This window comes from Salvelinus namaycush, chromosome 31, assembly GCF_016432855.1.
Source record: "Salvelinus namaycush isolate Seneca chromosome 31, SaNama_1.0, whole genome shotgun sequence".
Taxonomy (NCBI): Eukaryota; Metazoa; Chordata; class Actinopteri; order Salmoniformes; family Salmonidae; genus Salvelinus; species Salvelinus namaycush.
The window spans coordinates 48,225,790-48,243,318 of NC_052337.1; the positions used below are offsets into that span (position 1 = coordinate 48,225,790).

The 17,529-nt window shown below is 42.0% G+C and overlaps 1 protein-coding gene across 1 annotated transcript in view; it reads left to right on the top strand.

The window, feature by feature from the left end:
- The window catches only part of LOC120025650 (AF4/FMR2 family member 1-like), a 70,363-nt gene that overhangs the window by 12,717 nt on the left and 40,117 nt on the right, over window positions 1-17,529 (top strand). The window contains exons 2-5 of the mRNA XM_038970196.1: window positions 1,157-1,274; window positions 3,369-4,232; window positions 15,944-15,985; window positions 16,468-16,554. Coding sequence (XP_038826124.1) covers window positions 1,157-1,274; window positions 3,369-4,232; window positions 15,944-15,985; window positions 16,468-16,554 — 1,111 coding nt within the window. The remainder of the gene's footprint in view (window positions 1-1,156; window positions 1,275-3,368; window positions 4,233-15,943; window positions 15,986-16,467; window positions 16,555-17,529) is intronic.

A 17,529-nucleotide genomic window follows, 5' to 3' on the forward strand; every position in this document is an offset into this window, starting at 1 on the left:
GCTAAAAATTGTCTTTAACTAGGCCACCTCACTTGTCTTGTTGGCAGTAAAATGTTGTCATGTTTTATTGTCACATACACCGGATGTGCAGTGGAATGTGTTGTTTTACAATGTCATCCACAGTAGTACGGCACCCCTGGAGCAAATGAGGGTTGTTTTACGTGGTCAGCCATGGTAGTATGGCACCCCTGGAGCAAATGAGGGCCTTGCTCATGGGCAAACCGCCAGATTTTATTAAAACATTTTAAATTTGAAGCTACAGCCAGTTCTCCATCTGAATTATATTATTATACCTTTATTTCAACAAGGAACACAGACTGAGACCAAGGTCTCTTTTACAGCTGGGCCCTGCGTATACATGTTTACACATACAGTTCAGGTACAATGATTAAGAAACTACACAAGACAAACAAAACTATCACAGATGAGACAAAAAAATACAGCAGCAGATTGTTACATTTACACAGGTTATTCCACTAACAGCACAAGAACTTGCATTACCTGAAGCAGTTACAAGCAATACAAAAATAAAAATCCTCCAAGTAATGTTTAAAATGGGCAAGGGGGAAAAGAGTCTCAAGTTTAGTCTGCAGGCTATTCCATAGGCAAGGAGCGTAACAGGAAAAGGCAGGCATACCAAACTCTGTGGAAATCGCTTGGGCCTCAAGTATAATCCATGCTTGAGTCCTGGTTTTAGGAATTATAATTAACCACACTCAAACGTCTTACTGCCACCAAACTGATTTTAAAAGCCTATTTTCCCCCAGTAAAATAAATTGATGTTATCCATTTTCATGTCTTCTGGCAGTGTCCCAGTCCAGCGGTAGTGTTTGGAACAAATGCGATGCCAACCCCATAGGACTGTGTTTGTATATAATTACACCTGTTTCCGATATAAGCACACATCCCCCATTACACCTGTCTCCAGAAATAATTGGTACACATACCCAGATTACACCCATCTCCAGTTATGATGGGCACACATTATGACATCCCCCTGGACAGTACTTTGGCTAGGTGTGTACTCAGACTTCTGTGTAAATCATATCCATGTCTACAGAAATTCAGACTTGCGCACACATTTCAAGTTATGATTTGGCCCATGAGTAAACAGTGGCGCCGATTTTACGTCCTGTGTCTGTCTGATTCACTGCAGCTACAATGAAGAGAGGAATCTCCTTCGCATCCGAGAGTGGGAGAGGCGAAACCAGGAAGGCCTCCAGGAGAAGGAGTTCTACCAGGAGAACGTTCCCCTCTTTGGGGAACCCTACAAGGTGAGTTTGGTTCCTGTTTACCTCTAGGCCTATGTCCTCCTTCAGTTCTAATAACCATGTAGAACTGCGTACTATTTGTGTTGCTGTTTGCTCTTAAGAGAGGTGTTGTGAACCCGACTCCAACCTTTTTATGAGAAACTCTTCAGAGCTTCTTGATGTATTTATGAGTTGCTCAGGAAGTGGTCACCTGTGTGCATACCCTTCTGTAATCCCAATGTGGTCGACGTCTAGTAGTAACTGAAGTATATGCTAGCTCCAGGCTCACGGCAGTTCTCGCCTTTCTCCTCCCCTCTAATGTAAGTTCCTAGTAGGGTTGTGTGATATTTGGGGAGACCTCTTCTACGATACTCCAAATATCACGATATCCCATATAACTGGTTTGCGCAGTTAATTAATAAATCATTCTAGACTGCAATTGTCTAATACCCATGTCTGTGATCTGTTTGTATGTCTGGTAGCTATAACAAAGTTCAGGAAAACATCAGGGATTATCACAATGCAATTCTTCCTTATGATATTCTATGTAGGAAAGCACTTGCATTCTAATGAATTCTGTGTGGCTTGTGAGCTTCGTAGAGCAAAACTGTCAACACGTGCGTGTTCATGAGCGTCTAAGCTTTCCACGATGGGTCATAATAGAACTGTAGCTCAGACATTAGAGACGTTTTCTTGAACAACTCTCGAACTCCGGTCTACTGCACAGGCCTGCTGCTATGGGCGGCTCCAGAATAAATAGATCCATCAAATAACATGTCCAGGAAGTTTGCAGCTGAAACGGGCGACTAAGGTGTTCAGAACCATTGAAACCACGATGCGGTCTTATTGGGTCTGATGGAGTTGTCTTAGAGCATGGACATGGTATACACTCGGTGGCCAGTTTATAGTTCGCTCCTACAGACATTGAGTCACGTTGCCGTGGCTTGTTATATAAAGGAGGCAGACTGTCATCGAGGCATTCAATTACTGTTCCATTGAACACTAGAATGGGCAAAACGAGTGACCTAAACAACATGGGCGTGGTATGATTGTCGGTGCCAGGGGTACCAGTTCCAGTATCTCAGAAATGGCCTGCCTTCTGCACTGTTCACGCGCGACAGTTTATAGGGTTTACCGAGAATGGTGTGACAAACAAGAACATCCAGTCAGCTGCAGTCTTATAGGCGAAAACAGCTTGTCGAAGTAGAATGGCAAGAATCATGCAAGATAACAGGCTGGACACAAACGGGCAAATAACAGTGGTGTGCAGTATGGCATCTCGGAACGCACAACTCGTTGGTTCTTGTCACAGCTGGGCTAATGCAGCAGACGCCCACACCGGGTTCCACTGCTATCAGCTGAAAATAGGGTTGGGCGGTATCCAGTGTCATAACGTTTCTATACTATACTGGGGTATACAGTATTGGCGAATGTGTACACAGGGCATTGGATATCATGTTTTTGACACATCTTAGATTTCTTATACTTATAAGCAGTGGCATAGCACGCTCCCCCGTGAGGCAAGTGTTCGATTTGGGAGAAGGGTGGCGAATTAGGACACATCCTTCCACCTCAACCCGACATTGCCCTTTTCTGAGGATTTTGTTTGGCGTGACTAGTGAGCCCATACATGGAATCCAACCCCAGGGGGTAAGCTAGCTACTGTCACAGAGAGAACTTTGTCTAGTCTACCACTTTGTAAGGTCACATTGGTTGGTTGCCGTAAATAGTCAGCCAATATTTGATATTTTGGGCGATACATACACAGAGACTCAAAGGGCAACAAGTATTTAGATACATAAATGTTTATCAGAAAACCTCACCTAAACTGATATGCTTGTTTTATTTGTGGACTACAATATCACCCTCACTGCATGTTGCTCTCGGTTTAGTTAAAAGGTAGGCCTGGACTTGCGATACTAAGTACGCGTTAGCAGTTTGGGGTCGACTTCTACAACAAGAAAGAGCGTGTAACAAGATGCTATTGTTATTCTCGTCTTACTCTCTATCATTCATTTTCAAGGCTAACAACAACCATTGCTGATCTGATAAGAACCCTGTTATAATCAATTGTCCCAACATTGTCTGCAGAACCTAAACTTTTATTTTCTGTTTCAGACAAACAAAGGAGATGAGCTTTCCGGCCGTATACAGAGGATGCTGGGTAGTTATGAAGATGTGAAAAACCCCAACTCTCATCTGTGTTTGGACAGTAGCTTCTCTAATGACCCTTCATCTCACGTCACCACAACATATAGGCGGCCATCTCACAGCCGAGACAGAGTGAAGCCTCCATTCCAGAACACTCCTCTGTACAGGGCAGGCCGGAGTGGTAGTGGTGGTCCCTCCATTAGCAGTCAAACTTCTCAGCCTCTGAAGAGGCTCCCTGGTCCCTCCTCCCACACCCAGTCCTCACTGGGTCTCAGTCAAGGCCAGGCCAGCCCTGATCCCATCCAGGGGAAAGCTGAACCCTGCCCCTGGCCAGACCTCAGGGAGTGTGCCAGTCTTACTCCGGTCCTCTCCACCCTAACCCCCCCAGCTGAGCCCCTATCCCCCCTACATTCCAGTGACCCCAGCGACTCTGAGCCCCAGGACACCCCCGACAGGCACCAAGGATCCCCCCTGCACCCCGAGAGGCACCCGGCCTCCCTCCTGCACCCCGACTCCCCTGTCCCAATGGAGGGGTCCCGTCTTGATGACCCCCAGAGAGACATCCCACTTCTGGCCATCGAGGGAGCAACAACCCTGCCCTCTCAGACATTCCCTCTACCACTGGCCTCTAAACTAAACCTGGTCATGCCCCAGAAGCCCACAGCCTACGTCCGGCCCATGGACGGCCAGGACCAGGTGACCAGCGAGTCTCCGGACTTCAAGCCCTCTCCTGAAGGCTTCCATGGACAGTCTTATCATGAACCCTTACCAGACTTGAAAAGCACCAAGCCCAGCCTTTCCAAACTGAAGATTCCATCACACTCTATAGAGGTAAGCAGCACACTGTTTTGTTTTTAACCATGGTTGTGTGTGAGGTTCCTTATTTTGAATAGCATATACCCCTCAAACTCAATTATGGACCTAGAAGCCAGTTAAACTGCTATTTTTATTTTATTGTTCCCCTCTAATCAGAGACTGATTTTAGATCTGGGACTCCAGGTGTGCGCAATTAGTTACAGAAAACCAGCAGGCTCCGGACCTCGTAGGGTAAAAGTTGAGTATGCCTAAGCTGTGTGAGAAATATCAGTTAATACCAGACACACTGGACTTTAGATTAAATTAAGTTGGCACACTTTAGATACAGTGGCAAAAGTTGGTCAGCAAAAAAAATAAACATTACGTAACATCAATGCAACAAACCTTGAACATACCATAAAATTTAACATGAACCAGTTCTAAATCAGTCCTATTTCTTAGTTGCTGGTTAATATAGAACTTTTGGCTGCCTTGTTATTATCTGCAAAGTAGCACTGTGACGTTAGTGACTTAAATATTTGACAATCTCCAGTCATCTTAAAACTATAGACTGATTTTGGACAAAGTTGGCAGCTGTCTGTGGTTTTAAAATCTCTTGCCTACTATCCTAAATCTGTCTTGCCTACTACTTACCCCTGTCCTCTTATCTGATTATCAGCTGTTGTCAAACATGGGTCTGTAAAGATGCTTATCTTCCTCAATAGTGTTCAGCAAATTCTACTAAATGAAAAGCCTAAATGACATCCTGGCATTTTAAAGTGTACGAAATTAAGAAATTCACATACCTAATCAGCCTATTATTTTGAATGCAAGTATGGGTATTCACACATGCCCAATGCGTTCAGGCAAAGATTGCATGTAGGTTATTAACACAAACCCAGTGGGAAGTCAAGCAGAACAACCCATTGTCGTCAATCCATTTGCATGCTCTAGTATAGTCCTATTCTCTCTGGGTGAATATTTCCATAATTGGCTTTGCTGGGACTTGGAGAGGAGACCTTATCCTGCCTGTGTACCTGGGGGAGGACGCCAACAGGAAAATCATCTGTCCTGTAACGTCAGTTAATGCACATCTGTCTCCTGTAATTATTGTTGTTAGAATAGTCTCAAATGATAATTACTGTTGACTGAGATAGACGGGTGACAATTTCTCTATGGGTGAATGTTTACATAATTAACCTTAGTGATTCTCTTATGCTAATAGGCCTAACCAAAGTAATCCAATGCATTTATTTTGGCGTTCATTTATTTGCCAGGATTGTTACACTTTCAAATTCCCCCACTCAAGCACCTCAAGTCCCTCATCATACTTGCAGATCAGAATATATTATATTTCCCTTAAAGAGGGCGAGAGTTGAGGTGCAACCAACATTTTTTATCATAATTGAAAAGGTGAAACACTCGCTTTCTGTTAAACATTATTTTATTTAAACGACTATTAAAAGCTTGATGTTTCGGGCGTTCATCGGAACCCTCAGGTTGTTTTCACACTAAGAAGAGCTTAAACTTTCCCCACTACCCCATCCAGAGAGCAGAGGACAGAAAGCTTATGAGAGCAGACAGTTAGCTCATAGTTGTATTAACCATGCCTCTTGCAAGGCTGTCCACAAAACATTTTTTTTAAAAGCCTCTTATGAGGAATGTGGCCTATCCCCTGCCCTCACCCTCCCTCCTCACAGCCTAGGCTGCACCTGCAGTGGCCCTGCTCTGCTCATTGTTGGAGTTCCTGCTGTCCCTTGCACATGTGGACACAAACCCAGCAGTGCTGACTCATAACCCCCACCCCCCTCCTCACTCAACAAACTGAAGGGTCCACATAGAAATGCCACAAATAGAGCTGACATGTCAGAGGACTCGCCCAGTCAATGTCAGAGATGTACATCTGAACTTCTAGATAATATATTTATATCTGAATGTTCCACAACATTCTGTCCTGCTGAACACATGCAACGTTCCTTTGATTTTAATCCATAGTGAATGTCCTGGAGAGTGGGTATCGGGTAATGTAGATGTGTTTGGTGTTCACTCTGGGGTTTCATTGGCCTTTCTGTCTTTTATCAAGCTTGAAGCTGCCTGCCCTCTCCCTCCCTGGCTACATGAAGCATTCTGCTCTACCCTGCTCTCCATGCCTTGCCTTGACCATACAGAACTGTAATATTAATAATTCACAATAATCTTGTTTGCATGGGCTGCTCAGATATACCCAGGACATTAGAGTGAGAAGCTGAATGTACTGGGAGGTACATTCTGGTTCAAGAAGTTTCCTCATAGACCTACTAAACTAAATAAATGCCTGGTAGTGAACTGTCACAATCTTCAGTATGCTCAGGAAATGTTTGCTGTTTAAATAAAGTACTTTATAATAAAGCCAGGATTAAACATAGTTATGTTTTGGAACTGTAGCAGACATTGTGGCCATTACTTCAACTAATGGCTACTCTTTGACTAGTGGGGAAAGTCAGGAAAGTCTTTTGGGGTCAATGACTAGCCTAAAGTAAGGATGCACCGAGAGATGTTTGTGTGCCTTTGCACTTCAGCGAAACGCCCACCACGTACTCACTGTCATCAGGGCCAGCAGTCTGGTGCCTGTTAACACACTAAAAGAGAAGACAATCAGTCAGTAGTAATACAACATAGTTGTGGAAGCTGTTCTGTAGGCACTGGCCAAATATAAGGTAAATGGATTGAAATTTAATCACACCGTTGGATTCCTCTGTCTAGACAGTTGTACAGGCATGCCGTAAGCCAATAATTCTATATTGAACTGCAATGTTCAAAGTAGCTAGACTACCTGGCTGCTACACATAAGGAATGCAATATTGTGGTGTTATGTTGATGTTTGTTGTTATCCAGTCTAGAGGGGTATCCTACGACGCAAGCTAGATATTGCTCGTCCACCTGCCGCTAACTCCAGCAGGCTTGTAACTGCGTTTGCATGTATTTTGGCTATTTGAACGCCGAACTCTTCATTGAGACAATGCTGAAACATCAATCCATGGGCAAGTCCGTGCTAGATTTTAATGTGTGACTAAATCAGCCCAGAGTGTAGCCTGCCCAGGAGCAGGTTAGTTCTGATGGATTTGTTGCCATATAAATTGACTTAAAAAGTGAGCCACATTCGTATGACCAAAGTTACCTTGTTAACTTCTCAAACCTGATTCATAGGATACCCCTCTGGTTCCTGTTTGGAAACGGTCAGTGCCGTTGTAGGCTACCCAAACTAAGTCTCCAGCATTGGTTACTGTGTGTGGTGGAAGATTGTACAGTAGTATGGGGTTTGGAAAGATGGGTGTGTCGTGTTGAGAGAGAGTTACAGTGCTCTAGAGGAATGCTCTGTCACAACATGCTCATAACAAGCTCTGATCCTCCCCTTTCTGGGGTTTTATAGATTTTAACTGCTCTGTCTGTGCTGTGGTGGAGCTTTATTTTATGCATTGTTAAAGCTACTATCCAGACCCTTCAGATCTGCAAACATTGAAGGGTTAGCCCAAGGGATATGGGTAAAGGAGTGAATTGGATCTGGCTGATACTCTACCAAAGGCTGCTACATACACACTCGTTGGGCCACCACACTCTTTCTCTTCACCTAGCCTCAGGTAGTGTTGTCCTGTCTCAGAGCAGCAGCAGCCAGTGAGCCCACACAGTTCTCCTTTGAGCCGTCTGTGTGTTACCCTGTTTATAAAGAGTCAAGGTCTAGATTAGACTAATGACCTAGTCAGCACTGGTTGATTAAGTGGCTCTCCTGTCCTGGCTGTGTTTGCTGCATTGTAGTGTTGCAGAATTGTATTGTTCCTAGCAGAGAGAAACGGAGAGAAAAGCCATACCCTCCTCCCGCCCAATGCCACACCCCACCCCACACTCTTAGTGCTGTGTGTGCGTGCGTACACATGCATATGTATGGCAGCCAGGCAGGCAGCTATAGTGACCTCTGCTGCCTCAGAGCCCAGCAGCAACACTCCACTCAGTCCTCCCTACAGCAGCACAATACATTAGCTTTGTTATCATCACCACCTTACATAACTACTGCTGTGAACTGAGGACCACTTTAAAGTCCTTATCTGAAACACAGAACCCTGAGGAAAAAAGCATTATCACACTATTTTGCATTCTGAGGCTGTTGGAAAGAAGTAGCGTATCCAGGCAGTTTATAAACAGCTATATTTTGATGGAGTACTTTAGTTGTTAGGCATTAACCACTACTTAGGCTATTATGGTGCAGTAGTCTGAGGTGAGAGAGAGAGAGAGAAAGGGAAAGGAGAAGTCGTGTCTGTGGTTTGTCAGTTCTGCTGTTCTAGGTTGGGACTAGGGTTGTGTCCCAAATTGCTCCCCACCCCCTACATGGCGCACTACTTTTGACCAGCGCCATAAGGGCCATAAGGCCCTGGTTAAAAAAAGGTAGGTTTGTCTGGTCGACAAATTTTGGGTATTTTATTAGGATCTCCATTAGCTGTTGCAAAAGCAGCAGCTACTCTTCCTTAGGTCCACACGAAACATGTCATAATACAGAACATTAATAGACAAGGACAGAACTAAATACATGTTAATTTTTTTTTAAAGGCACACGTAGCCTACATATCAATACATACACACAAACTATCTAGGTCAAATGGGGGGGGGGGGGGGGGGGGGGTGTTGTGCTGTGTGATGTTGCTTCATTCATCAGTTTTTTTTTTTCTCCCCCAACCAGGTTTGCTGTTTATTTGGGCAATATGAGATGGAATGGCGTTCCATGCACTAATGGCTCTATATAATACTGTACGTGTAGGCAGTTTAATTAAAAGTACTGCTACAATTGACTCGTGTAAAGGGGTGGGGGGCACAACCAATGCATGGGGGGGTTTATATACACTGTAAAAAAACAAATGCAGCATATAAAGTGCTGGTCCCATACTTCATGAGCTGAAATAAAAGATACCAGAAATGTTGCATAAGCACAAAAATGTTATTTCTCTCATTGTGTACAAATTGGTTTACATCCGTTGGTGAGCATTTTTGCCTTCGTCAAGATAATCCATCCACCTAACAGGTGTGGCATATCAAGAAGCTGATTAAACAGCATGATGATTACACAGGTGCACCTTGTGCTGGGCACAATCAAATAAATGTGCAGTTGTCACACAACACAATGCTGCAAATGTTGAGGGAGCGTGCAATTAGCATGCTGACTGCAGGAATGCCCACCAGAGCTGTTGCCAGAGAATGGAGTTCTCCATAATCCGCCTCCTATGACGTTTTAGAGAATTTGTCAATACGTTTAACCGGCCTCAACCTCAGACCACGTTTGTGGCGGTGGGGTTATAGTATGGGCAGCGAACACAATTGCATTTTATCGATGGCAATTTGAATGCATAGATATCGTGACGAGAATGGCCCATTCTCGTGCCATTCATCTGCCGCCATCACCTCATGTTTCAGCATTATAATGCACGGCCCCATGTTGCAAGGATCTGTAACAATTCCTGGAAGCTGAAAATGTCCCAGTTCTTCCATGCTCACCAGACATGTCACCCAATGAGCATGTTTTGGAGGCTCTAGATCGACGTGTACGACAGCATGTTCCGGTTCCCGCCATTGTATAGGAGTGGGACAACATTCCACAGGCCACAATCAACAACCTGATCAACTCTGTGTGAAGATGTGCCATGTTGTATGAGGCAAATGGTGGTCACACTAGATACTGACTGGTTTCCTGATCCACGCCCCTACTTACATTTTTTTTTTTTTTTAAGGGATCTTTGACCAACAGATGCACATCTCTGTTCTCAGTCATGTGAAATCCATAGATTAGGACCTATTGAATTTATTTTAAATGACTGAATAACAAGATGAATAACATCTTTGAAATTGTTGCATATTGCATTTATATATTCTTTCAGTGTAATAGTCTCATTAAAGTTTGGCTATATTTTCTGTCACCTCCCTCATGTCCGCATCGGTTTGGACATGAGGCTGTAGCCACTATGCATGTCACCTACACGTTGACATGTAGGCATTTTATATGTATGTATGCTACATGGGAATTTTTTTTGAATATTATACCAATGTTGGCCTCTGATCCAGTTCTGATTGGTGTAATTGTTTGATATTGTGATTTATTATTATAATAAATATATACTTTTTTTTTTACGCCATTCGGACAACTTAAATCTATACTCCTGTCAGACTTTCTTTTTTTTTTTTTGTCCGTGGACAAGCGTTAATGTTGAGCCCTGCCAAATCTTTTTTTAAAGTTTAGGCCTTGTAAGTGTCAAAATATGATAAAACAACAGCTGATGGCAGAAGCTAACTACTGTAGCTAAGTGGCCAGTTAACCTCCGTAGCAATCTAGCAAGCAACACTAAAGGAATTGCCAATAAGTTAGCACAACTTTAGCCAAACTAAAAATATTTATTAATATTAGCTAGTCGGCTATCATTTACGAGGCCAGCAAACACATTCCCCACACAATAGGAATGTATTTCCTCCAACGGCATAATGAGAAGGTGCCTCTCGGTCCCAAAACGCATGTTTTCTGGAGACTTGTGGGAGGAGTGCTGATGACGTCACACACTGTATTAGCTTTTAGTAGCCTGATTTGCATCCAGACTGAAGAGAAATCCGCACACAATGCATCCCTGACCACCTCCAGACAGGTCTGAACACAATCAGACCATAAAGTGACTTTTGCTCTTCTAGACCCATCTTTTCAATGCGAGCTTCGTATTCTGATAGCAGAAATCCCATGTACAGTGGTTCGTCCTTTAAAAGTTGCAGCGTACTGCAGCATAGCTTGCATGGTGCCGCAGAATTCTAAGGCATGTTATTTGTCAACCACTAATGTTAGTTAGTGCTAGTTTGACCACCAGAGGGCATCTTTAAGAAGCATTTGATAGCCTTCAATAATTGCTGTACTAGAGAATTTAAACCCTTTTTTCGTAAGAACATAGTATATGGGACTGATTTGTAAGAAATTTTACTTAATTAATTTGATTAATATCATGGTGTTTCTATTCCCCCCCAAAATTAAAAACCCTCAGGGTTTCCATTAGGATAGAACAGAAAATATGGCGCTGTAAAACGAGATGGTGGGGAGTAGGTTACAGTACTAAGAGCATAACATTTCCACACCCTAGTTGTATAATTGTGGTCTAACCAATACCCAAATGGAGATTTAGTGAAAATAAAAATCTCATTGATTTATCAAGACCAGTTCCCATGCTTGTCTCAGAGCAGTGTGAAACTGTGCTAAAATAGTTGAACACAGCAGGTAAGCTATTGCTTCTAACTTCAATATGCTCTTCAAATTAATAAGACCACCACTTTTAACAGCACATTACTCAACACTAGTGAGACTCATGTCGCCTACAGTATATCGGAAAATATTTTTCTTCAATGATGTGATCGCTAATAATTACATATGGGTTTCCCGGTGGTGGCCAGCACAGTATCGAACCTGCACCTGCAATGCGTTTTGCAGTGTCTTAGACCGCTGTGCCACTCGGGAGGCCCCATCCACAAAGTATCAAGGAGGTGTTGGTAGAGAGGTGTTAGAGAGGTGTTGGTAAAGGTATATTGTCCTGTTAACAGCTCATGATGGGCTATAGTAATACTGTACATGGTGTCCAGGTCAGGATAACCAAAACATTTCTTTATTAAAGACTATCAGAAAGAATGTTTGTACTTATTTATTTTAATCCAAAGTCATGAGTGAGTGAGTCACTCAGCTTTATTTAGGTGCCGGGGCTATATGACTGTGCCATCAACTTGATGATATTTATTTTGTTTTCAAAAAAATGAAAGTCTGCGATTTGTAATCAAAATAAAGACCAAAATAATAGTATTTTCCAGTTGGCAACAATTTGTTTACCTTCATTAGCCTACTTTGTTCCGTTATTTCTGTCATTCAGTGATATTTATTCCCACAGTAATTTATGGATCCATAAGGAAATAAACATCTGCATTTTGAATGAGTATTTGTGTAATTTTGTTAACAAAAGCATTAAGTTGCTGATGAAGAAATTGTACTGTACAGTATATGCTTCATCCAACATTTTGCGGTTTCACGAGGTCGCCCACACGTAGCTTTATGTAGGTGCCGAGGCTATATGACTGTGTATCAACTTTGATTATTTAGCAGACATCACTTGCTTATGTTCAGTCAACACATATCTTAAGAATATCATGGAATATAATTGAACATTTTTTGTTTCTCCATGCTTGTCTCAGAACGGTGCTGAAATAGTCATCCACAGCGGGTAGGCTATATATAACAATATTTTGGAGATTATTTTGTTTTCCAAAAAACCCAAAAATGAGCATTTTGTAATCTGAATAAAGGCCAAAATATTTATTTCTGTTTTTAGAGGAACAGAAGGACATCCCGGCCAGCCAAAACCTTCCCTAACCCGGATGACACTGGGCCAATTTTGCGCTGCCCTATGGGACTCCCAATCACGGTCAGATGTGATACAGCCTTGATTCGAACCAGGGAGTTGTTGCACTGAGATGCAGTGCCTTAGACCACTGCGCCACTCGGGAGTCATGACCAATATATATTGTCCTGCTATAACCCATCCTAGAAACGTTGTTTGCAGAATTCACAGCCTGCCACGCTTGTGAAAATCAGGGTTAATAATACTTTTTTCCCTTCCACATGGTAAAGGTTCCAATTCATAATTTTTTTATCAATTAGTATATTTGTGTTTCACCACAATATTTGTTGTATTATTTGTTCTGTCTTTTCTGGTGGATTAAACTGAAATTGCAACCAATCATGGCCGGTTGTGATACAGCCACCCTAACTAAGAAATACATTTGATGAAAGAATTCTCCCCCTACCCTCCTAGGCAAGTCTATTGTTCTGCTAATAGCCTTGCTAATAGCCATAATGGCGCTGTACAACGTGACCGTGTGTGTTTTGAAAGAGTATTTTCCAGTAAGCAACAATTTGTTTACCTTTATTAGACAACTTTGTTACAATATTTCTGTAATTCAGTGATATTATTCCCATAGTAATTCGTTATGGGTCCATAGCTAAATAAACATCTGCATTTTGAAAGAGTATTTTTATAATTTTTTTTATTAAGGAAAGCATAAAGATGCTGATGAAGAAGTACTGTACAGCTTTATCCAACATTTTGCGGTTGCATGAGGTCACCCATACACACTTTAAACATTTGGATAGTAAAGCATTTTGAAGCTAGAAGCTGCCGGCATTTGTTTATTAGGCTACTGTGCAGTCTGACAAGTAAAGAGCCTACAGTACATACTGTACTAAACATGCCAATACTGCCTGGCTCTGGACCAATGCATCAGCTGTAGCCCGTATTTCCAGTGAAACTATTCAAGCCATCGACTCACTGATGAGTGAAGATGATGAGCGATCGGCGAAGGCCATATGTAATCTGCTGGCTTCACGGCACATCACCATCGCTCTAATTACAGTCAGAAGACAGTTGAGGAAACTTGTGGAAACGCTCGGTAAGACATGTTAAAAATATATATGTATAATTTATTTTTCGATTTTTACAAGTTAGGCTATTTACAAAGCAAAAGGTACATAAAATATGCCTACACCTCAGGGACTGCTATATTGTTTCCACAATAAATCACTTTTGCCTCCTTTTTCAGGTTTCACGGCTCTAGATTTCTTTGAGGAAGAAATCTTCAAGAGATATGCTGGACCCTATGTCAGAGAGGTGTTTCTGGGACCACATTGTTTCTTTCATTTTGAATGTCTTTTTTCTCATTATTTTATTAACGAAGCTTAAAGATGTTGATGAAGAAATACAAAGTGCTTCCAGTTGTCCATCACTACTGTAAATAAAAACACAGCATCTTGTTTACATTCTTTATTGTAACCACAATGTCACAAATAATTTGTATCTACCGTTCCAAATACTTTTAGAGTTTGGGATTTACAAATGTGCGCTTTTCATGTCATTTTTCGTTAAATCCAGTTCGGATTTAAGTATAACTTTTTACTGACGCCTTTAGTGAGAGGTCTAATGATTTAATATTTAATTTATATTCCTCCAAATTCATATCTAAGGGGCATTTTTCACACCATTATTAATTACTTTGTTATAGTTTGGACGTGTAGACTGGCAATAAGAACAGCGGGAACTTTTCAGCGCCATTATTAGTGCAATGCCCCTTAGTGTTGCTCTGTGCTACCCAGTGGGGTCGGGTGGGGGTTCACCTGCTCCCTTCCCCATGGACTAGGTCCATCTTCTGGAGAACTGCAAGGCAATCCCATTGTGCGCCTCTCGGGAGCCATGACCAATATAGATTGTCCTGCTAATAACAGGGTTAATATATCTGTGAGAATAGACAAAGGGCTTTTATATAACTCTAAATTGATGATGATAATAATAATAGTCGTGTTAAAACAAATGTTTTGGAGATGATTTTGTTATCAAATAATATAAATTGATCGAGGAAAAAGGCTGTTCTTGATCATGGGGAGAGACATTGTTACTAATTTGTAAATAAAGCCATTTTGATATTTAGAACTATTTCTGTTTTTAGAGGGAGAGAAACTGTAGGCTTTTAGTTATCTTATGGGTCTCCCAGTTGAGGCCGGCACGGGTATTGAACCAGCATCTGTAGCAACACAGGTTGCACTGCGATGCAGTGTCTTAGACCGCTGCGCCTCTCAGGCACTGTACAACGTGACCGGTCGGGAGTAGGCTACAGTAAGAGCAAAATAATCCTAACATTTCCACACCCTAATTGTAGTCTAATTTTCTCTTAGTATAAAAACTTTAGTGTAACAAAAGTTTTAGTAAGTAATACTGATGTGCATAATTATCAGTTTCTATTTGGTTTATGTCGCCCATTCATTGTCAGAGACACAGTAGCGACTTGGGACCCAAAAGCATAATCCGTGCTCTACCTCCCCTTTGCGCTGGTCTGGAGCAATAAAGTAGTGAAACAGGGTACTGTACTAAACCACAAATTACCTCTAAGTCCTGCAGCATAATCGCACAACTTCACTTACAGCTACCACTGTAAGTGTCACGTGTAGGCACGACCTTAGTTTGTACTCTTTAAGGCTACTGAAATACGTCAGTTGAAATTCAAATGTTTCACTTAACTGCCTGGCACGACTGACTATCGGCTGAAGTGACATCACAACAGAGTTTGTGTTGTCAGAATGTTATTCTGATAAAATAATTTGATGCACACTGCATCATTCCTGGATTGCTGCCTTGTTTACATTCCTATAAATATATGGGCCATAAAGTTGACACTTTTGTGCATTCAAAACGTTCCTGTAATTGTTTTAATGTTTTTTCACATGATTTTTGTCTTTGAGAAATTAACAGAATGAAATTGACATTTAGGCTGGTAAAATATGAAAAGTAAGCCTACACCCAAAAAGGCAGATTCTGTGATTGGTCAAACTTGAACTGAAATTCTGTGACCACACAGACACACAAACTTATACACACACACACACACACCCTCTCCAAGCCTCAGTCTAACCTCTGAGAAGGCTCTTCTCAAGCTTACTGGACTGTATCAGGTGTGAGGTCACACAAGGGTTCACTCTGTGCCTGCCTTTCTGCTTCTGTTGGAGGGCGGCTCTGTGTGTGTGTGGGCACGTGAAAGTCACATGGGCATAGTGGTTTCATAGTATAGACCACCATGCCTATGTTATGTATATGTTGTGTTCAAGCTTCACCTCTTGGCTGATTTCTGTGTCACTCAAACTGTGCTGTGCTCCTCTCTCTGCCTTCCAGACTCTGTCAAATGAAGCTCACTGTGTGGAGGACATTCTGAGGGTAAGTTGTTCCTAAATCTTTACTTACAGCTGTAATCAATCCTACGGAGTTGAGGTGGTGGTTGGTCAGTTTGTTTGTTAGTGTTATTATCATGATGAATGTTGGGTTGCTAAAGAGGGATCAGTTCCTGAGGACACGGCTGCTTTTCACATTCCTGTGTTAAAGCCAACCCATGTTTACAGAGCTAGCTACTATAGTATGCATTCTGCATTCAGGACAGAAGAGTGCTTAATGTGCTATATGAATCAGTCATAAAGGTTCTGCTGTGTAGTTAGTCCTCCTCTCTGCGTCTTAGACATTGACTTGGTAGGAGGGCATGGTTAACTCTAGTACACAACGGTGAGTCTCATTGAGATTTAAAAATCTATTTTTGCACGAGAGACCTGGCCATCTGTATTTACTATGGGGCTCTAATGGCCTAGCTAATACTTATTTTCGCAACTTTCTTTCACTTGCGCTCTCTCTGCCTCGCTCTCCTTCAGGAAATGACCCACTCCTGGCCTCCTCTCCTGACTGCCATCCACACACCCAGCACAGCTGAGCCCTCCAAGTTCTCCTTCCCAGTCAAGGTGAGGTCCCTCTCAGCTCACTGAGCTGCTAAAATTTTTACAACTCAACTCCTTTTATTTCTCTATACTCCGTTTTATGAGCTTTAGGTATTTGCCTAACCTAAACTCAATGTGCTTTACTGTATGTACTAGCAATTTAGAATCCCCAAATCAATTTCCCCTTGTCTTACGCATGTTCCACTTAGTCAAAGACAGTGTTGCACAACACCTACACCACATGCATTATGTCCATTAATCATCGGTGTTGTCATAGATTACAAGGGAATGCATAAAACACCTCTGTGTCTGCGTTCACTGTATGTGCGTTCACTGTGTTTGTGTTCGTTGTTATCCCGTTCATACCAAGATGAAAACCCACCAATTTTAGCATGCCGCCAACTTTTCTTTACATCTGAAAGGTATTGCCGGGAACAAAGCCTGTATTTTTATTTCCGCCATCCGGTATTATGTTTAAACGTCCCGCCAACGCCTCAGTATAAAACGTTGCCTTTCATTTTACCGGCTTTGGCATGCATTAAATCGTGAACATTCTATTGTTTTCTGACGTCAAACTCCTCCTTGGCAGTCAGAAAGCTTTACAGAGATACATTTATGTAGTTCTGTCCTTGAGCTGTTGTCTATTGTCACAGAAATGCTTTGGCATTTAGCTTTGGCAATTTGCACACAGCCTTTTCATGTTGACTTTGACAGGTATATATTTTAAGGCTCTTATATTTAGCTAATAAATTATTGCTTAATATGCATACGTTTCTTACTTAGCCTATAGGAGCTGGAGGGCTATCCGTTCCCAACTTTAAATTGTATTTCCAAGCTCTAGCATTTCGACCAATTTTATAAGTTGGTTTAGATATAACTCTTCCACTCCCTGGCTGAGATTAAAGAGAGGTATGGTGGAAGTAGTGTTCATTGATCGAGCTCTTAAACAATTTAAACCATACTTGGGTCCTGTTATTTCTCACACGATTTCTATTTGGT